Genomic DNA, 18,032 nt, shown 5'->3' with positions numbered 1-18,032 from the left:
GCTGTGCAGACAGAGGCCTGTGGAGCCGCAGTTGTCAATAGTGCAGCCTTGTTTAAATGGCATATATCCCCACATCCAGGTCTTTGCACATGTCATTGTAATACTTTGTCTTCTCGAGCCACCCTTTGAAATCTTCTGTTCAGCTCTTTTACTTCATCATTTCTTCCTTTTGCTTTAGCTACTCGATGTTCAAGAGCAAGTTTTAGAGTCTCTTCTGACATCCATTTTTGTCTTTTCTTTCTTTCCTGTCTGTTTAATGACCTCTTGCTTTCTTTATGTATGATGTCCTTGATGTCATTCCACAACTCGTCTGGTCTTTGGTCATTAGTGTTCAACGCATCAAATTTATTCTTGAGATGGTCTCTAAATTCAGGTGGGATATACTCAAGATCGTACTTTGGCTCTCGTGGACTTGTTTTAATTTTCTTCAGTTTCAATTTGAACTTGCATATGAGCAATTGATGGTCTGTTCCACGGTTGGCCCCTGGCCTTTTTCTGACTGATGATATTGAGCTTTTCCATCGTCTCTTTCCACAGATGTAGTTGATCTGATTCCTGTGTATCCCCTCTGGTGAGGTCCACGTGTATAGTCGCCGTTTATGTTGGTGAAAAAAGGTATTTGCAATGAAGAAGTCATTGGTCTTGCAAAATTCTATCACGCGATCTCCAGCATCACTTCTATAACCAAAGCCATATTTTCCAACTACCCATCCTTCATTTCCAACTTTTGCATTCCAATCACCAGTAATTATTAATGCATCCTGATTGATCGACTTCAGACTGCAGAAGTTGGTAAAAATCTTCAATTTCTTCCTCTCTGGCCTTAGTGGTTGCTGTGTAAATTTGAATAACAGTCATATTAACTGGTCTTCCTTGTAGGCATATGGACATTATCCTATCACTGACAGTGTTGTACTTCAGGACAGATCTTGAAATGTTCTTTTTGACAATTAATGCAACTCCATTCCTCTTAAGTTGCCATTTCCCGCATAGTGGACCATACAATTGTCTGATTCAAAATGGTCAATACCAGTTCATTTCAGCTCACTAATACCTAGGATGTTGATGTTTATGCATTCTGTTTCATTTCTGATGACTTTCAATTTTCCTAGATTCATACTTCATACATTCCACATTCCAATTATTAATGGATGTTTGTAGCTGTTTCTTCTCATTTTGAGTTGTGCCACATGGGCAAATGAAGGTCCCGAAAGCTTGACTCCATCCATACCATTAAAGTCGACTCTACTTTGAGGAGGCAGCTCTTCCCCAGTCGTATTTTGAGTGCCTTTCAACCTGAGGGGCTCATCTTCCCACACTATATCAGGCAATGTTCATAAGGTTTTCACTGGCTAATTCTTTTCAGAAGTAGACTGTCTGTCTTAGTCTGGAAGCTCAGCTGAAACCTGTCCGCCATGAGCGACCCTGCTGGTATCTGAATACCAGAGGCATAGCTTCCAGCATCACAACAACATGCAAGCCCCTATAGTACAACAAACTGACAGACGTGTGGGGGGCCTTAAAAAAAAAAAATACTATCCTTTAAAAGATACTGTGCTTAAATACTATCCTTTAAAAAACCCGTTGCCATACAGTCAATCCCAACTGTAGTGTAGAAGGTGTGCCAGTATTCAAATTATTTTATGGAAACTTCTCTACATGTTTTTTTTAATTTTTTTTAATGATAACCAACTATTCCTCATTAACAATCCCTATCTCCAAAAATATCTAGATTTTACATATGATCTAGAAAAGTAAGCCTATTTTAACTTTTCACATAAATGACATTAGCTCAGGATGCTCTCTCAGTTCTGACTACAGGTCACTAAAAGCTGATCTGCCTGCTACCCCTAGAAAGCTGAAGCATGAGCACAATTCCAAGCAACAGATAATCTTTTTACATCTGACTCTTATCTCCCTATGAGGGTTTATCAGCATTCTTATTTTTAAAGGTATTTCTAATCTGGCATTAGTCTCTGACAGGTGCAGCGCTAATGTCCAGGTAACTGGCAAGGTGGACTTGAACTATACCGGGAGTAACCTTTCCACAAAATCTGTCACTGCGCCAGAGTATAAGAGGACAGTGGGTTGTTGGAAGGATCCCATCTGCAGCAAGCTGAGCCTCTAGTCAATTGTCCCTGAGAATCACTCTCAGGCCTATAACATACCAAGCACTTAGCAATCAGGCCAGACATAATCTCCCCACCTCTTAATTATTTACAAAGAAATTACAACATGGTCAAGAGACACATGTGTGCCTCAGGGAACTAGCCCTAGCAGAAAAGTAAATATCATCTCCCAGGGCCCTATGACTGATGAAAGGGCTCCAGGGAATAGCAACTTCTGCAGCAGATTAAAGGGTTTTCCTTGGAAGAACTGCAACTCAATCTTCACACAAGAAGGGGCAAGGAGGTACCCATCACTGGTCACACCATATCCCTGGGGCCAACTGATGCCACAAGCACAAAAGTTCTGAAATCAGCTGAATGAGTAGTTACCTAAACTAAAAGAAAGCAAGCAGATACAATTGAAGCAGGAATTCTATCCATACACAAGTATTAGTTTGTGTTTCACATTACTTCAACAAATTAGAAAATCACTTTTCAGGTTTTTATCTTGGAGTACATTTAAATATTTATTTAGCTCATCATTTATTCATTTGAATTGTCTCCAGTTATTATAGCAGTGCCTGGTAGTCCTCCTCACTACTCTCTATAGCTGAAGGGATTGGTCACATTTCCCATCACCAACTCCTATCTGAGGGGATTTATGGCAGCTGTAAATAGCTGTTCTGGGCTGAGACTTGGCACCATGTACTAACCCCAAAGCATATTTGTGTTTCTGGTTTTAAGCTCTAAGGAGTACATTACACACACACACACACACACATTTTAAGTTCAGGAGTTCTTCTGGCTACTTTACAGAGACTTTTTATTTCTATATTCTGTTACTCAGAACAAGCCAATTTTTATTTTAGAATTCACAATATTTCTCTAGGTCCTTCAACTTGAGACCCTCTTAAGTGCTGTCAAGTCTCGATTATTCAGACTTTCTGATTAGAAAATACACATACACATTTCTAGTGTACATAATATTGTCTAAGTACTGTCCCACTAAATTACCTTATTCAATTCTCTTTCTTTCCCATAAAGGCTGTTATGAAGCCTTTTTCGTAGTGAAAATATCGCCAATACCACACTGTGAGATAATGCCTTATAGTTTACATGGATATATTCCGTTAGTTTCTCACAGTGAGATTGTTGTTGTTAAGTCAGCTCTAACACATGGTGACCGTATGTATAACAGAATGAAATGTTGCCTGGACCTGCATCATCTTCATTATTTTTGGTATGTTTGAGTCCACTGCTGTGGTTATCATGTCAATCCATCTCACTGAGGGTTCCCTTCATTTTTGCTGGCCTCTACTTTACCAAACATGACAACCTTTTCTAGTGATTGGTCTTTGCTGATAGCATATCCAAAGTAAGCAAGCCAAAATCTTACCATCCTCACTTCTAAGAAACACTCTAGTAGGCATCTATTAACAAACTCATTCTCAAAAAATGTTTAAGTGACATTCCAATGAACATGTGGCTAAGCTGTGGCAAACTCAGAACCAAAAACAGCTCTTCTCATATCCAAACCTGTGCTTCTTTCCCCATCCTAAGTTCTTTACTAGAAATCTATACTTTAGAATATTCATGGGCCTCCTGCCTTGTAGTGGAATTGGGTATAATAAGGCAGCATGAAGATTTTTTGAATTCTTAAGTAAAGATTAGCTAAGGCACAGAGGACTCAGTTGATGGCTGGATCACCTACACTTGCTCTACTCAGATCCAGCCAACATTTCTTCAGTACCCTACTACATACTAGCAGTAAATTCATAGTGAACTAAACTGATTTTTACAGATACCTCCACATCTCCCAAACACATATATCTTGTTTCTTAATACCTAATAGCTAAATATTATAGCAATAACCTCTAAATCTACAGGTTATCACATATGATATCTACAAAGCTATGCTACAAACCCTGCCAATGAAAAGAGAAAGACAGGATCTCAGCATCAAAAAGAAAACATAAGTTATCTACTAAAATCTAGGGCATTAATCCCCAATAAGTAGCCCAATATTCCCTTGAATACCTCTAAAAATAGGCAACTTACATCTTAAAAGTGGACTCCAACACCATGCCCTCTCCTGCTTATGACAGAATTTGATAACTAATCACAGCACATCTTCCCTCTGAGCTCGAAATCCAAACCAGAATTCTCAACACACCCCCTCTAGGTGGCCGGCCACTACTAATAAAACTGTAATTGCACCCAACATGAAACCCATTTCTACTCTGTCATTTCACTTTGAACAAACAGAATTTTCAGAAAGAAATCTCTATAATTCTAAGGCTACTGGGTTGTTTCTATTAAACCCAACCTAGGGCTTCTTGTGGATCCTAACTCTTGGGAGAACTCTTTTCTATGCGGCCTCCTCTATATTTCGCCATCCCCCTACATCTCTTTAGGGGCTTAGGAGATAGTGTACTATATTTGAAAGAACAATGAAGTGGGAGTTAGGAAACATGAACTAAAGTCATCATTTTAGCAATAATTCAGTGTATAAAGTTGAGGAAGTCAGTAGATTATTATCTGTAAAATTGGGAATTTTAAATGTCATTTTGTTTGCTTGTTTGCTGTGATTTCCAATTTAACAAAATTTCTCAAAGTCATGTCAGAGCAGAGGTGCTCTAGAACTGCCCTGATTGAAAGGAGGCTGGGAGCTCAAGGGAGCCAACCAAAGGCAGCCATGTTAGGGGGGAGTTCCAAGGAGATAGTTTGAAAACCCAGTCAACTATAGACAAGTCTTTGAGGTCATCCATCTATAACTCTTATTAGAAATAATCAACAAATCTGCAAATAAATGTGATACATGTTCCAAAGAAGAATCTGTGATTAGACTCTTCAAAATAATTTTGCTGAAAAAAATAATAACAATTATGCTACCACACTAAAAAAAAGAACATTAACTTCATCTTGGTCAATCACTTAAGTAAGCACTCAAAGGGATATCTCAGCACTCAGGAACCCAAAAAGACTGGTAAAATAAATGGAAAGCATATTACCTACTTCCTTTATCATCTGTGTCATTTACAACAGATACACTGATAATAATTTTTCAACGTACGTAGCTCACATGACATTGCCATGCAGTCAATTTCAGTAGATTTCTGGTGAGAACATTTTCTTAGAACTCAAAACTTTCTGCCCTGAATGGCATGTTTTTCCCTCATAAATTTTACCTCAAGAAGCTCATCCTCTGGCTGTAAGAGATTCAGTGTAGCAACAGGGCCACCTGGAACAATCGAAGAGATGTAATGGTGTCCATCAAAGGAATCCACTTCCACACCAAGCCTCAGAGTATGAATAGGCAACAGCTGTAGGAGAACATAGAGCAATAACATGAAATATGACAAGGGTATCTCTGGTTTTTACTTCTCCATTAAGTATTATTCTGAGAACCTCACCTCTTGAAGCAGATCACCAAAGTCCCCAAAACCAAAACCCAAATCCAAACCCACTGTCGTCAAGTTGATTCTGACTCCTAGAGACCCTGTAGGACAGAGCAGAACTGCCCCCATAGGGTTTCCAAGGCTGTAAATCTTTACAGAAACAGAATGCCACATCTTCCTCCCATGGAGTGCCTGGTGGGTTCAAACTACCAACCTTTTGGGTAGCAGCCAAGCACTTTAACCACTGTGCCACCAGGGCTCCTGAAGTCCCCAGAGAAGACAATAATGGGAAAACTAGCCTGGGAATGGAGAGACAGTGGCACAAAGTTCTGCCTTCAAGCCTAAACTCCAGGCACTCAACATGTATTCTGTGCTTCACTTTTTTACAGTGCTCTCCATCCCTCTGAAGGTCCTAACTCCCCTTTATTATCTAACTTCCACTCATACTGCAATATCAAGTTACTATCACTTCCAGAAAACCCTTCTTGATATCTAAGTTAATGTGCTTTCACCTGGGCTCCAAGAACACTCTATTACATCTGTATCACAGCTCATGGCAAGCTGTGTTTAAAATTCCTGTTTTTCTTGATGCCCTCCCTAGCCCCCTGCTTGAGTGCAACACCTATATCTTTTATCTTTATAACCTCAGCTACTAGCACAGTACCAGGCACTAAACATGGACTCATTAAATATTATTTGAACCAAACCAATCCAAGAAAAATGGTACCTCATCTAATTCACCCCTTTCCATCTGGTCAACTTAAGTTAGAAAAATTTTTGATGGGGGTGAGGGGGCATGCAGCTGTATAATAAGGGAGGTAATAATTATTCCACTCTAGGATTGATTCTGTTGGCTTACACAGATTTCTATGGGCTAAGATATGAGTCAAGGCTTGAGAAACTCTAGCCAGTGTTAAAGTAGAGACAGAGTGTCTCAGTGTTGTTGGATGTAAAAGTCAAGGGCATTCACCAAACTCTAGTCCCCTGACTTTCACAGATGGAGCTAATAATTTCTTACTGGCTAACTAAACTCAAATATAGTAAATGGTATTAATTATGATTTATATTTTCTTTATCAATAGTCTCATTATCTGAAAATACAAGGTCCACCTGTAACTACACTTTGTCAGGAGAAAACCCTACACAGGGTGGCAACGTATCCACAATGTGACTCTTTGCCTTATTTCTCCTATTTCTGATCCTTTATCTCTGAGCTTGTCACCTCCCCTCAATTATCTGCTCTGAGTCCCCAGACTTCCACAGGCCTAGCTACAGATATCATCTGGAGCTCATTCCCATCTCACTACAGACACACAGGTGAATGTGAAGTGGTAAGCAGCCCAGGTGACTAAGTCCTCAATGACTTAAAATAGGCATGAGGGACTTCTGGCCCTGGGCTAATTTCCTGAAAATGAAGTGCTGTTGACCATCAAGCACTTCAGGATCTAAAACCATCTCTGGCAATAAGATATTCTAGCACTCTAAGTGGAAAGTTAAGATGGTGTTTACTCCTTTTCCCTCTCTGTGAGTTAGCATACTTTTTTTGCAAATAACGCACGTACTGTGTCTTTTTGCCCACCGCACAACCATCCATGCGTTATTTTCATAAGCACGCTATACCAATTTTTTTCCATGTTGCTGACTTCAGTTGACAGTAAGAAGACATAATTAAACCATGAAATAAGCAGACCTAACAAACCTAATGGTTTCGCTTATGACGATCTGATAAGGTTTTCACATTTAAATGTTGAGATAATGTGCTATAATTATCAACTTAAATTAACAGAAACAAGCCAATAGTTTCAATTGTTTATTACCAGGGGACTACCAAACTCGATCCATGATTTCTTGACCATGGTTTATACCTTTATTATACAATTATGATCAAAAGTAGCATTTCAGAGTATTTTTATACACATAAGCAGATTAAAGAAAATGAACAGAACAATACCTGTAGTATGCAGGATGAGTTAATGAGACTGAAAGTCACTTATGGAAATGTCATGAGACACATGCAATATACGCATGGGTGTGCTGTGTCACAACTGTTTTACTTAATTTCATCATTTCTGCACATTATATGTGTGGGTGCATTATTTATGTAGGCATGCTATTTGCAAAAAATACAGTGTTTATTTCTTACTGCTGCCACCCCATTCTCTTGTCTAGTCATTGTACCAACTTATGTACATCACAATGAAAGGAAACATTAGCATCACTTTCTCTAACAGTACGTTTAATGCAGGTGAGTAAAAACTGTCAGAGAAATGTTTCTGCAATAACAGTTCACCCACCTATCTCTGCCAACCATCTTCCTTCCTTTGTTTAAGAGCCAAACACTACAGGGCAGAGAGTTGTCAGTGGATCAACTCATAGATCATTTCCAGTGGTGTGTTGGAGCCAGCTTGTATTGGCTTGCAAGAGCAGATGGTTCAATTTTTAGGAACTGTGCAAGCCAGTTGCTAAATATAACCATTAGTAAAAATTAAAATATATAAAGTTACAATTAAATAAAGAATTTTAAAAACAAAGGTAATAAGTACTTAAAATTCATCACTTAATTATTTTACTACCTTTTTCTAATATCTAGAATCCAAGAAGCTGGACTATATGAAGAACAGGGCATCAGGATTGGAGGAAGACTCATTAACCATCTGCGATACACAGATAACAACCTTGTTTGCTGAAAGTGAAGAGGACTTGAAGCACTTACTGTGAAGATCAAAGACCACAGCTTTCAGTATGGATTACACCTCAACATAAAGAAAATAAAAATCTCACAACTGGACCAATAAGCAACATCAAGATAAACAGAGAAAATACTGAAGTTGTCCTTTTACTTGGATCCCATGAAACAGCAGTCGAGAAATCAAATGACACACTGCATTGGGCAAATCTGCTGCAAAAGACCTCGTTACAGTGTTAAAAACGAAGATGTCACTGTAAGGACTATGTCTGACCCAAGCCATGGTATTTTCAATCACATCATATGCATGTGAAAGTTGGACAATGAATAAGGAAGACTGAAGAAGAATTGATGGCTTCAAATTATGGTGTTGGCAAAGAATACTGAATACACCACGAACTGTCAGAAGAAAGAACAAATCTGTCTTGGAAGAAGTACAGCCAGAATGCTCCTTAGAAGCAAGGTTGGCGAGACTTCATCTCACATACTTTGGACATGTTATCAGGAAAGACCAGTCCCTGGAGAAGGACATCATGCTTGGTAAAGTAGACTGTCAGAGAAAAAGAGGAAGGGTCTCAACAAGATGGACTGACACAGTGGTTGCAACAATGGGCAGATTGTGAGGATGGCGCTGGACTGTGCAGTGTTTTGTTCTGCTGTACATAGGGTCGCTATAAGTCAACGGCACCTAACAACAACACCATGCTCTTTAAGTGACATATATCTATTATATCTGTATAGTAGAAGCATTCTCTACCTAAGAACTTAGAATAGCAAAGGGGTGGACAACTTAAAGAGATAGATGAAATGGTTGATCTCTTTAGTTACAAAATGCAGCTGGAACAAGTAATGAAACGGGTCTACTCCCAGGGAGAAGCCTGCAGCAATGTAACAAGAAGTACTACTTTGTGCTACTGTGAGCATCCCAACTGCATGTTCAGTGGTGTCTTAGTCATCTAGTGCTGCTATAACAGAAACACCACAAGTGGAAGTTTATTTCCTCACAGTCAAAGTAGGCCAAAAGTCCAAATTCAGGGCGTCAGCTCCAGGGGAAGGCTTTTTCCTCTCTGTCAGCCTTTTTCTCTTCAGTGTGCCCCCGGACTAGGAGCTTCTCTGCGCAAGGACCCTGGTCCAAAGGATGTGCTCTGCTTCTGGCACTGCTTTCTTGATGGTATGAGGTCCCCCAATTCTCTGCTTGCTTCTCTTTCCTTTTATCTCTTACAAGAGATAAAAGGTGATGCAGGCCATAACCCAAAGAAACTCCCTTTACATTGTATCAGGGATGTGACCTGAGTAAGGGTGGTGTTACAATTCCACTCTAATACTCTTTAACACAAAATTACAATCACAAAGTGGAGTACAACCATACAATTCTGGAAATCATGGCCTAGCCAAATTGTTATACACATTTTTGGGGGGACACAGTTCAATCCATGACAAGTGGTGTCACATTCCTTGAAATCTGCCATGGTGGGAGTATTATACCACCAAACCAAATCAAACCCACTGCCGTTGAGTACATTCCAACTCATAGAACAGAGCAGAACCGTCCCACAGGGTCTCCAAGGCTGTAGATCTTTATGGAAACAGACTGCCACATCTTTCTCCCACAAAGAGGCTGGTGGGAGAACTGCTGACCTTGTGGTTAGCAGCCAAATGCACTGCGCCACAAGGGCTCCTATTTACACCACAGATATGGGAAAATGATACAAATTGGGACTGTTTTTTGAAAGAGAGCTAGACATTTATCAGCATACCACTGAGCCCTATCAATGATATCCAGAGTATATTTATGAAGTGTGAACTATGTGCAAGGCATTGAGCTAAGAGCTGGAAATACAGGGTGAATGAAAGAAACAGTCTATATCCTCATGGAGCTACATCTAGTGTGGAAAACAGACAAGAAGCCAACAGGAAAGTAAGCAAACACAATCAAATGAATAATAAATAAGAGAATAACTGTAATAAGTGCCATGAAGGGAACTGACCGAGCTAGTAACATAAGAACATAACTGGTGGAGGGCATTTTGGAAAGCTGCTCAGGGTAGGCTTCGCACAGAAGGGGATATTTAGGCTGAGACTTACAGGATAAAAATGATCAGCCTTACAAAGGGCCTGCTGGGAGACTGTCATGGGAGATTGGTGAAAAGGATAATTGCTAAATTTTTGGTTTGAGCAACTAAGTGCATGATAGTGGCAATTTCTGCATAGACATAGGTGTCCAAGTTAAAATAGACATAGCTATACATACACAGAGAGTTCTTTGTACTTATGAAAATAATTATATACCCCCATAAAAGATAAAAGAGTTAAGGAAGAAACTGGTTCCAATCACCCTGTTTACTAACCCTGATCTATGCATATGGCTGACCCCCACTCCCCACATCACTGGAACAGCTGAAGTCAGGAACAGGTTGGTACATCTAGGAGTAGCAGAGGATCAACCATGGAATCCATGCCCTCCAGATACAGGGTTCTGCCCTTCTAGGCTATTCCCCTAAATATCTGTAAACACCACACGCTCCTTAGAAACTTAAATGGTGAACAAAACACACATGCTTCATCTCCAATCATGCTGAACAAATAAACCAGAGATGATGTTTATGAAATCTGTCAATCTGAAAGAGGACCACCTAATATTAGTTCTGAATCTAAATCTGCGTGCAGCTGGATTTGAGACTTCATGTTACATTGCTGCAGGCTTCTCCGCAGGAGCAGGACTGTTTAATTACCTGTCCCAGCTGCATTTAGCAACTAAATAAATCAAGCATTTCATCTGTCTCTTTTCAGTTGTCCACCCCGTTAGTATTCTGAGTTCTTAGATCGAGAGCAGAAAGTGCTACAATGACAGGAGTGGGTGCTACAGACAGATGATTGATGCCTTCAAACACATTGCACGCTATGCTTTTTGATGTTTATTCAATGCACTTTGCAAGGGGTCCTATTTAAATTGACAAAGTTAATGAGCAGCAGGATTTTCATGATCTTGATATGACAAAGGATAAAAGGAAATATTTCCAAGGAAAGTGTGACCGTTGTGTGACCTACTGTCAGTACTAAAATGATGAAGCTCAAACGAGATCAAGAAAGCTAGAGGCCTTCAACCCGTGAGCGGAGAGACTTGTCATGAAACAAACTGCAGCCCACTCAATTTCCCTAAAAGCTCTACTTTTAGGACTCTAGAACAAGATATGAAAATACTCAAGTGGGAATATAAATGACGTTGCTTCAGGGGGAGAAAAAAAAATTCTAGAAAGGAATGCTCCAAAGACGTGTCAGTGGAACAGGGGAGGATGCTTCCAAAAAAGTTGAACTCAAAATAAAATAGAAGAGAAAGAATCCCAGGATTGGTTCTTATCACATACACAATGGTATTAAATAGCCATTTATATTACTTAGAGAAAAGAGTCACAAAATTTACCACAAATAGAAAATAAACTTTCAAAGAATGAAACTAACATTGAAACGCAAGCATAATGGCCCCAAAGCTAGGTGTGGTCATTGGATTATGTAAGACCGATCCATTAGAGTTGGATTTATATTCATTTTCCTCACCCTTCTAAAATTTTAATTCTGAATGTTCAAAAAGACATAATATGTACTCCTACGTATTGTATGATGTATATTGAAGGTTCTCTTCAATTAGCTAATACCCAGATCAAGCATCAGTTGCCATTTATCACTTTAGATATTTTTATTATTTGCCTGGCCCACGTGGTATTTGAGTTTCTGACACCTGACCTAACACTTTGCACCTCTGCTTGCCTTTACTCATGGTATTTCCCTCACCTAGAACATCCACTGTGCTCATTTCTCAAACCCATTCTTCAGAATATAATTCAAATGCCACCCTCCCATCTCCATCATCTGTTTTGAGGAAGTAACATCTCCTTCCTTGAACACATACAACGCACTGTAGCAATACCCTGAATTACAGTCTTCGATGGAGTAGGCAATGCAGGGATCAAAATTTACTTTAGGACCTCACCCCAAACCTACAGAATCAGAATATAGGTGAGGCACAAAATAGGGCACGTGCGTTTTTGAAAAAGCTCCTTTGATGTTTGTGAAATGCCACCCCCACCCCCCCCCACCAAATAAGCTCCCCTACAGTGATTTGATTTTGGGTCTTATGTCCACTCGAGAGAGCAGCAAAGTATAAAATCACAAGCTTGAGAATGCTAGCAGTGATTGCCTCTGGAGAGAAGAATAAAGAGGAAACTGGGATCAGAAAAAGTACAACATTCAAAAGGTACCTACTTCTGTACCTTTTGATGTTGTACCTTTTCCATACACTATCTATTCAAAACAAAAAGGAAAAGAAAAAAGAACAGCACAGGCTTAGGAATCAGATATCCCTTGATTTGTTTCCTAACTCTGCCACTTCCAGTTGCATATGACCTTGGGCAAGTTCTGTTACCTGCCTAACCCTCAGTTATCTCATTTTAAAAATGGGAAGGAGGAAAAACCTGTTGATCAATAGGAATATTGTGAGAAATAAAGAAGAAAATGTATTTAAAGCAAAGAACTGACTCTGGCGTTAACAACCACTGCTACTTGTGGAGGACCCAGTACATCCCACTGCCTTAAAAATTGTATCTGTTCATTATTCAGTAAGGGGGGAAACCACATTTTAATGTCTTCTTGATCAGGAAATATAATTCAGGAGGGAAATAAGATGAAGTTTGTCAATCCGTCTTGTCAAAACCAGAGAATAGGACCTGGTATTTTTCTTTCCCATGCCAAGGATATTACTGATGCTCATTCCACATTACAATTGATGGCCAGCAGAAAGGTCACTAGAATGAGCTTAATGCTCTGCCCCATAATGCTGTGATTATCTTAATCATAAACACTTGCCAAGAAAGCCATCCATAAAAGAGCAAGCCTCCCCAGATGCGGGAAAACTGTTCTCGTGTCATGATTAACAACTTCCTAGAAGAAGTATGCTAATGCTCAAGCCACTGTAAATAGCTTTTGCCTCAGTCTTTCCCCACAACTCCGCCCACCTCAGAAGAAAACCTAATCTATTAACACTGGCCCATAACATAGGAAGATGCTTCATCCCATCAAGAGTGATGGCTATGGGGTGTGTCATGAATTGAACTGTGTCCCCCAAAAGTGTCTGTCAACTTGACTAGGCCATGATTCCCAGTATTGTGTGACTGCCCACCATTTTGTCATCTGATGTGATTTTCCTGTGTTTTAAAACCTATCTCTATGATGTTGATAAGGTGAGATTAGCAACATTATGTTAATGAGGTAGGACTCAATTGACAAGATTAGGTTGTGCCTTAAGTCAATCTCTTTTGAGGTATAAAAGAGAGAAGTGCAAGCAGAGACACAGGAGGATCTATCTTGGCGATAGGGAGACTATATCACCAAGAAAGCAGTGCCCAGAGAAGAGTGCGTCCTTTGGACTCGGGGTCCCTGTGCTGAGAAACTCCTCGACCGGGGAAGACTGATGACAAGGATCTTCCCCCAGGGCTGACAGAAAGAGACAGCCTTCCCCTGGAGCCGGCACCCTGAATTCAGACTTCTAGCCTCCTGGACCGTGAGAGAATAAATTTCTCTTTGTTAAAGCCATCCACTTGTAGTATTTCTGTTATAGTGGTACTAGATAACTAAGACAGGGTGGTAAACCAGAGCCACCATCTAAAGATACTAAACTCTTAAGAACACCAGCCATAGCCATGAAAAATGATTTTACTCATCACAAATGTGATAAGGAGGAAAGGAAAACCTACGATCTTGACCTCCTGCCATGGCTCTGCCCTGCTTAAAACTGTCCACTGGCATCATGAATAAAGTCCACACACATCACCACAGATCTCAAGACCTGTCAGCACCTAGTCTTCTTCAGCAGCCTCATTCAACAACATTCTACCCTTCACTGAGTTTGACCCAGATACTCTGAAACAAACACCTTCTATTCTATTCCGCCCACATGCCAGCCCTTTCCCACTTGGAGGCTGCTGTACCTGCCGCTCACCTGTTCCCTAGTCCTCCACATTCCTACCCTTAAAGCTGCACTCAAGCGAATCTGCAGAGGGGCTTTCCCTGACTCCCTATCTAAAGTGGCCTCCCCCAGTTGCTCTCTTATCACCCTGTTTATTCTTTTGCAGCACTTCTTACAATCTACAACTAACTTATCAACTTATTTTTTACTTGTTTATTATCATGCCACCACCACACCCTGGAATCTAAGATCTATGAGAGCAAAAACCTTTTCCATTTTGCTTACCACAGACGGTAGCTCAGTGTCTGGCATATAATAGAAGTTCAATAAATATTTCATGAACGGATAAACGAGCTCTCTGAGCTGCAATATGCCTTTGCTACTATCTAGCTTTTAATTTTGGACAAGTCATTCAATTTATGCAGCCTTTAGTATCCTTATCTGTGAAATGGATTCTGACTGGCAAATTAAAGTCCTCTTTACAATGGCTGAGAGCTTAGCTGCTAACCAGAAGTTCGGCAGTTCAAATCCACCAGTGGCTGCTTGGAAACCCTACGGGGCAGTTCTACTCTCTCCTATAGGGTTGCTATGAGTCGGAATCGACTCGACAACATCAGGTTTGTTTTTTGTTTTTTTTTTTGTTAGGTAGCACAAATGGCTTTGAACTTAGCTACCAACCCACCCAGTGGTTGGAAAGGCCTGGAGATCTGCTTCCATAAAGATTACAGCCAAAAAAAACCCGTATGGAACTGAGTTCTACTCTGTAACAAATAGAGTCGCCATGAGTCAGAATTGAATCCACACCAATGGGTTTTTTTTTGTTTTTGTTTTTTAATAGACACCTGGGTGGCACAAGCGGTTTGCAGTCAGCTGCTAATCTAAAGGCTGATGTTCAAACACAGCGGCTCCATGGAAGAAAGGTCTGGCAGATTGCTTCTGTAAAGATTACAGCCAAGAAAACCCTATGGAACAGTTCTACTCTGTAGCACTTGGGGTCACCATGAGTTAGAATCAATTTGACGGCAACAGGTTTGGGCTTTTTATATTTGCATAGTATAGAATGAAGCAAAAGCCTCCTGGGTTAAGACCTAAATTTCCAATAATACGGAGATTTAAAAAAAAAGAAAATCATACTGAGATAATCTTTAAACCTTAAACCAAAATATCCCCTGAAGTCATCTTAAAACCAAACAATGGTTTAGCATAATTAGTAAAAAAAAAAAAAAAAGGCCTGCCTTGAGCATTATGCTCTTTTAAGAACTACCTATATGGAATCAAATTGACAACAGCAACTTAAATAGGAACCTTAGGGGGCAGTGAGTTTATCTTAATGAGGGAAGAACAACTCAGAAAAAGAGGGTGAGAATGATTGCACAACTTAAAGAATGTAATCAATTTTACTGAATTGTACATGTAGAAACTGCTGAATTCGTGTATGTTTTGCTGTGTATACTTTCAATAACAACAAAATAAAATTTAGAAGGAAAAAATCACAGCTTATCAAAATGAAAGAATACTCTGTAGACATTAATAACTGAGAAATCAATGTAGAAAAATGTAAAAATGTGTAATAATGTTATACAGAAAAAGCACACATCCCTCTCTCTCACACATAGCAAAAGGATGGGTATACCAACTACAAATATGTAAATATATACAGGTTAACAGCTAAATATGAAAAAAGAACAGTGAAATTACGAGTGACTTTTTTCTCCCAGTGTTTAAAAAAAAAGTTTTCCCACAGCAAATTTTCAATTAATTACATAAGATGTTTTAAAATAGCTTATTTTAAAAAGAGACCCTTTAATAGATCAGCATCTAAAAGTACTGGAGACATACAACTAGAAAACAAAACCACCATTTATTGAACATTTCTTATGTGTTGGCACTGAGGTATATTAATGAAGACATATATTAAATATTCTTATATTAATCCCTTACAACACAGGTATTATTGCTCATACCACACACAAGAAAAATTACGCTGGTTACTTCACCTCTTTCAAACATTTCCTCAAATGTCGCTTTCCTAATGAGGCCTTCCATGATCAACCTAACTAAAGGGGCAAACCTTCTCCATCCCCCGAATTCCCTATATATCTTCCCCACCTTAATTTTTCCACAGCACTTACTACCTTCTAACATACTATATAACTTGTTTTCTGCCTCCCCTGACTAAAATAAAATAAAAGTTCTACAGCAGAGGGACCTTTTTTCTTTTTTCTTTTTGCATTGTGTCTGCTAAAACCCCGGCATCCAGTAGAATATCTGGCACAGAGTAAATACTCAAATATTTGATGAATTGATGAACAGCTGAATATACTGATGAGATTCTATGAAGTGGTTCTGAAAGTCTGTTCAACTCAAAGCCTTTCCACATCTTTAAATCAGAGTTACTGAGTACAGTATATATTGCAATAGAGGTTGATGAGGCAAGAGGGTAAAGTTAGTAACACTGCCGGCAGGAAACTAACGTGAGAAAACATCTTTTGCTCGGAGAAAGACAATTCTGTACATTAAAATGTATACAAAATGTGGTACATTATACTCTTTGACTTGTTCTCTTTTACTACGTATAAAATATGATGACACAGGGTTTTACAGTCTTGAACTGGGGTGGGCAGACAACTATAGCTGAACTGTGTGATGAACTGAGCCTGATACAGGGCAGGTTTACCCTAAGCATGTCTCCTGAGTTCAAAAGCTATATGGGGTAGAGAATAAAGAGCTAATCAGAAAGCCTCTGGAAAGGAAAGCAAAGATTTCAACAGCTCCACACTATTACGGAAACTAGGATTAGAGTTTAGGACCCACCTGGGAGAGGGGATGGGTAAACACCCAGGCTCTTAGGTGGGATACCTGGAAAGCTATGTCTTAGGAGCAAAGGTCCCCATCAGAGATAGACTGAGGCTTACCAGAACTGCAGCTCTGCCATCTCTGAGATGATCACCCTCACTCCACCAACACACACACACACACACACTCACAATCTGTTTATTAGAATGGTGAAACCTCTCTAAAGTGATATAACACCCTGGCAGCCTTTTTACCCTGTCTTACACAATGCTAGGCATTCAACCAAATTATCAGACACAACTAAATAAACGATAACGAGAAAGCATCAGACAATGGAAACAAATACAAAGTTGGCTCAGATACTGGAGTTAATATTTAACATCTTTATATGCTATATCAACATGTTCAATAAACAGAGAAAAAGATGGTAAGTATACATCTGTTTATCAGAGGATTATATTCTAAAATAAATAAAATGGAAATTCTAGCATGGAAAAATAGTAAAATTAAGGACTCAGTAGATGGGGTTTAGCAGCAAAGTAGACACAGGAAATTTGGTAAACTACAAGACAGGTAAATAGAAAATATCCAAGAATTTAGAGTAAATAAAAAAACATTTTTAGGAAAAAGTATCATTGATTTATATGATAATAATAAACAATAACAGTTACTATGTGCCTGTCACTATTTTAGGCATATTACATTCAATTCCTACACAATCCTGAGATAGATACTAATCTATTAATATCCTCCTTCTACAGAAAACAAAACTGAGATTAGATAATATTCCCCCAATCACCCAGCTATTGAGTAGATAAACTAGAATTTGAATTCTGATCATTTGGCTCCAGGCTCCACGTAATCAGTAACTAATAAACAAAAGTAATGAATAACAATTGCAGTTTGGGTGAGGTAATTTTATTTCTTACTTTCATTTCTATTTAAATCCCTCAACATATTTAGGCGGAATTAGTGATTAGTGATTACTCCAATCTATTACAAAGCTGACTTTGTCCATAATTTAAAATTAACTAGAAGGTGGGCCATGTTGTTTTTACACAGCCCATCTGAGGAAAGCTTGGTCA

At 39.2% G+C, this 18,032-nt stretch overlaps 1 protein-coding gene across 1 annotated transcript in view; it reads right to left on the bottom strand.

The window, feature by feature from the left end:
• Nucleotides 1-18,032, bottom strand: part of PATJ (PATJ crumbs cell polarity complex component) — a 431,680-nt gene that overhangs the window by 315,081 nt on the left and 98,567 nt on the right. The window contains exon 15 of the mRNA XM_023730369.1: nucleotides 5,297-5,431. Within this exon, the coding sequence (XP_023586137.1) occupies nucleotides 5,297-5,431 (135 nt within the window). The remainder of the gene's footprint in view (nucleotides 1-5,296; nucleotides 5,432-18,032) is intronic.

This window comes from Trichechus manatus, unplaced genomic scaffold, assembly GCF_000243295.1.
Source record: "Trichechus manatus latirostris isolate Lorelei unplaced genomic scaffold, TriManLat1.0 scaffold00003, whole genome shotgun sequence".
Taxonomy (NCBI): domain Eukaryota; kingdom Metazoa; phylum Chordata; class Mammalia; order Sirenia; family Trichechidae; genus Trichechus; species Trichechus manatus.
This window is presented reverse-complemented; position numbering and strand designations above follow the sequence as displayed.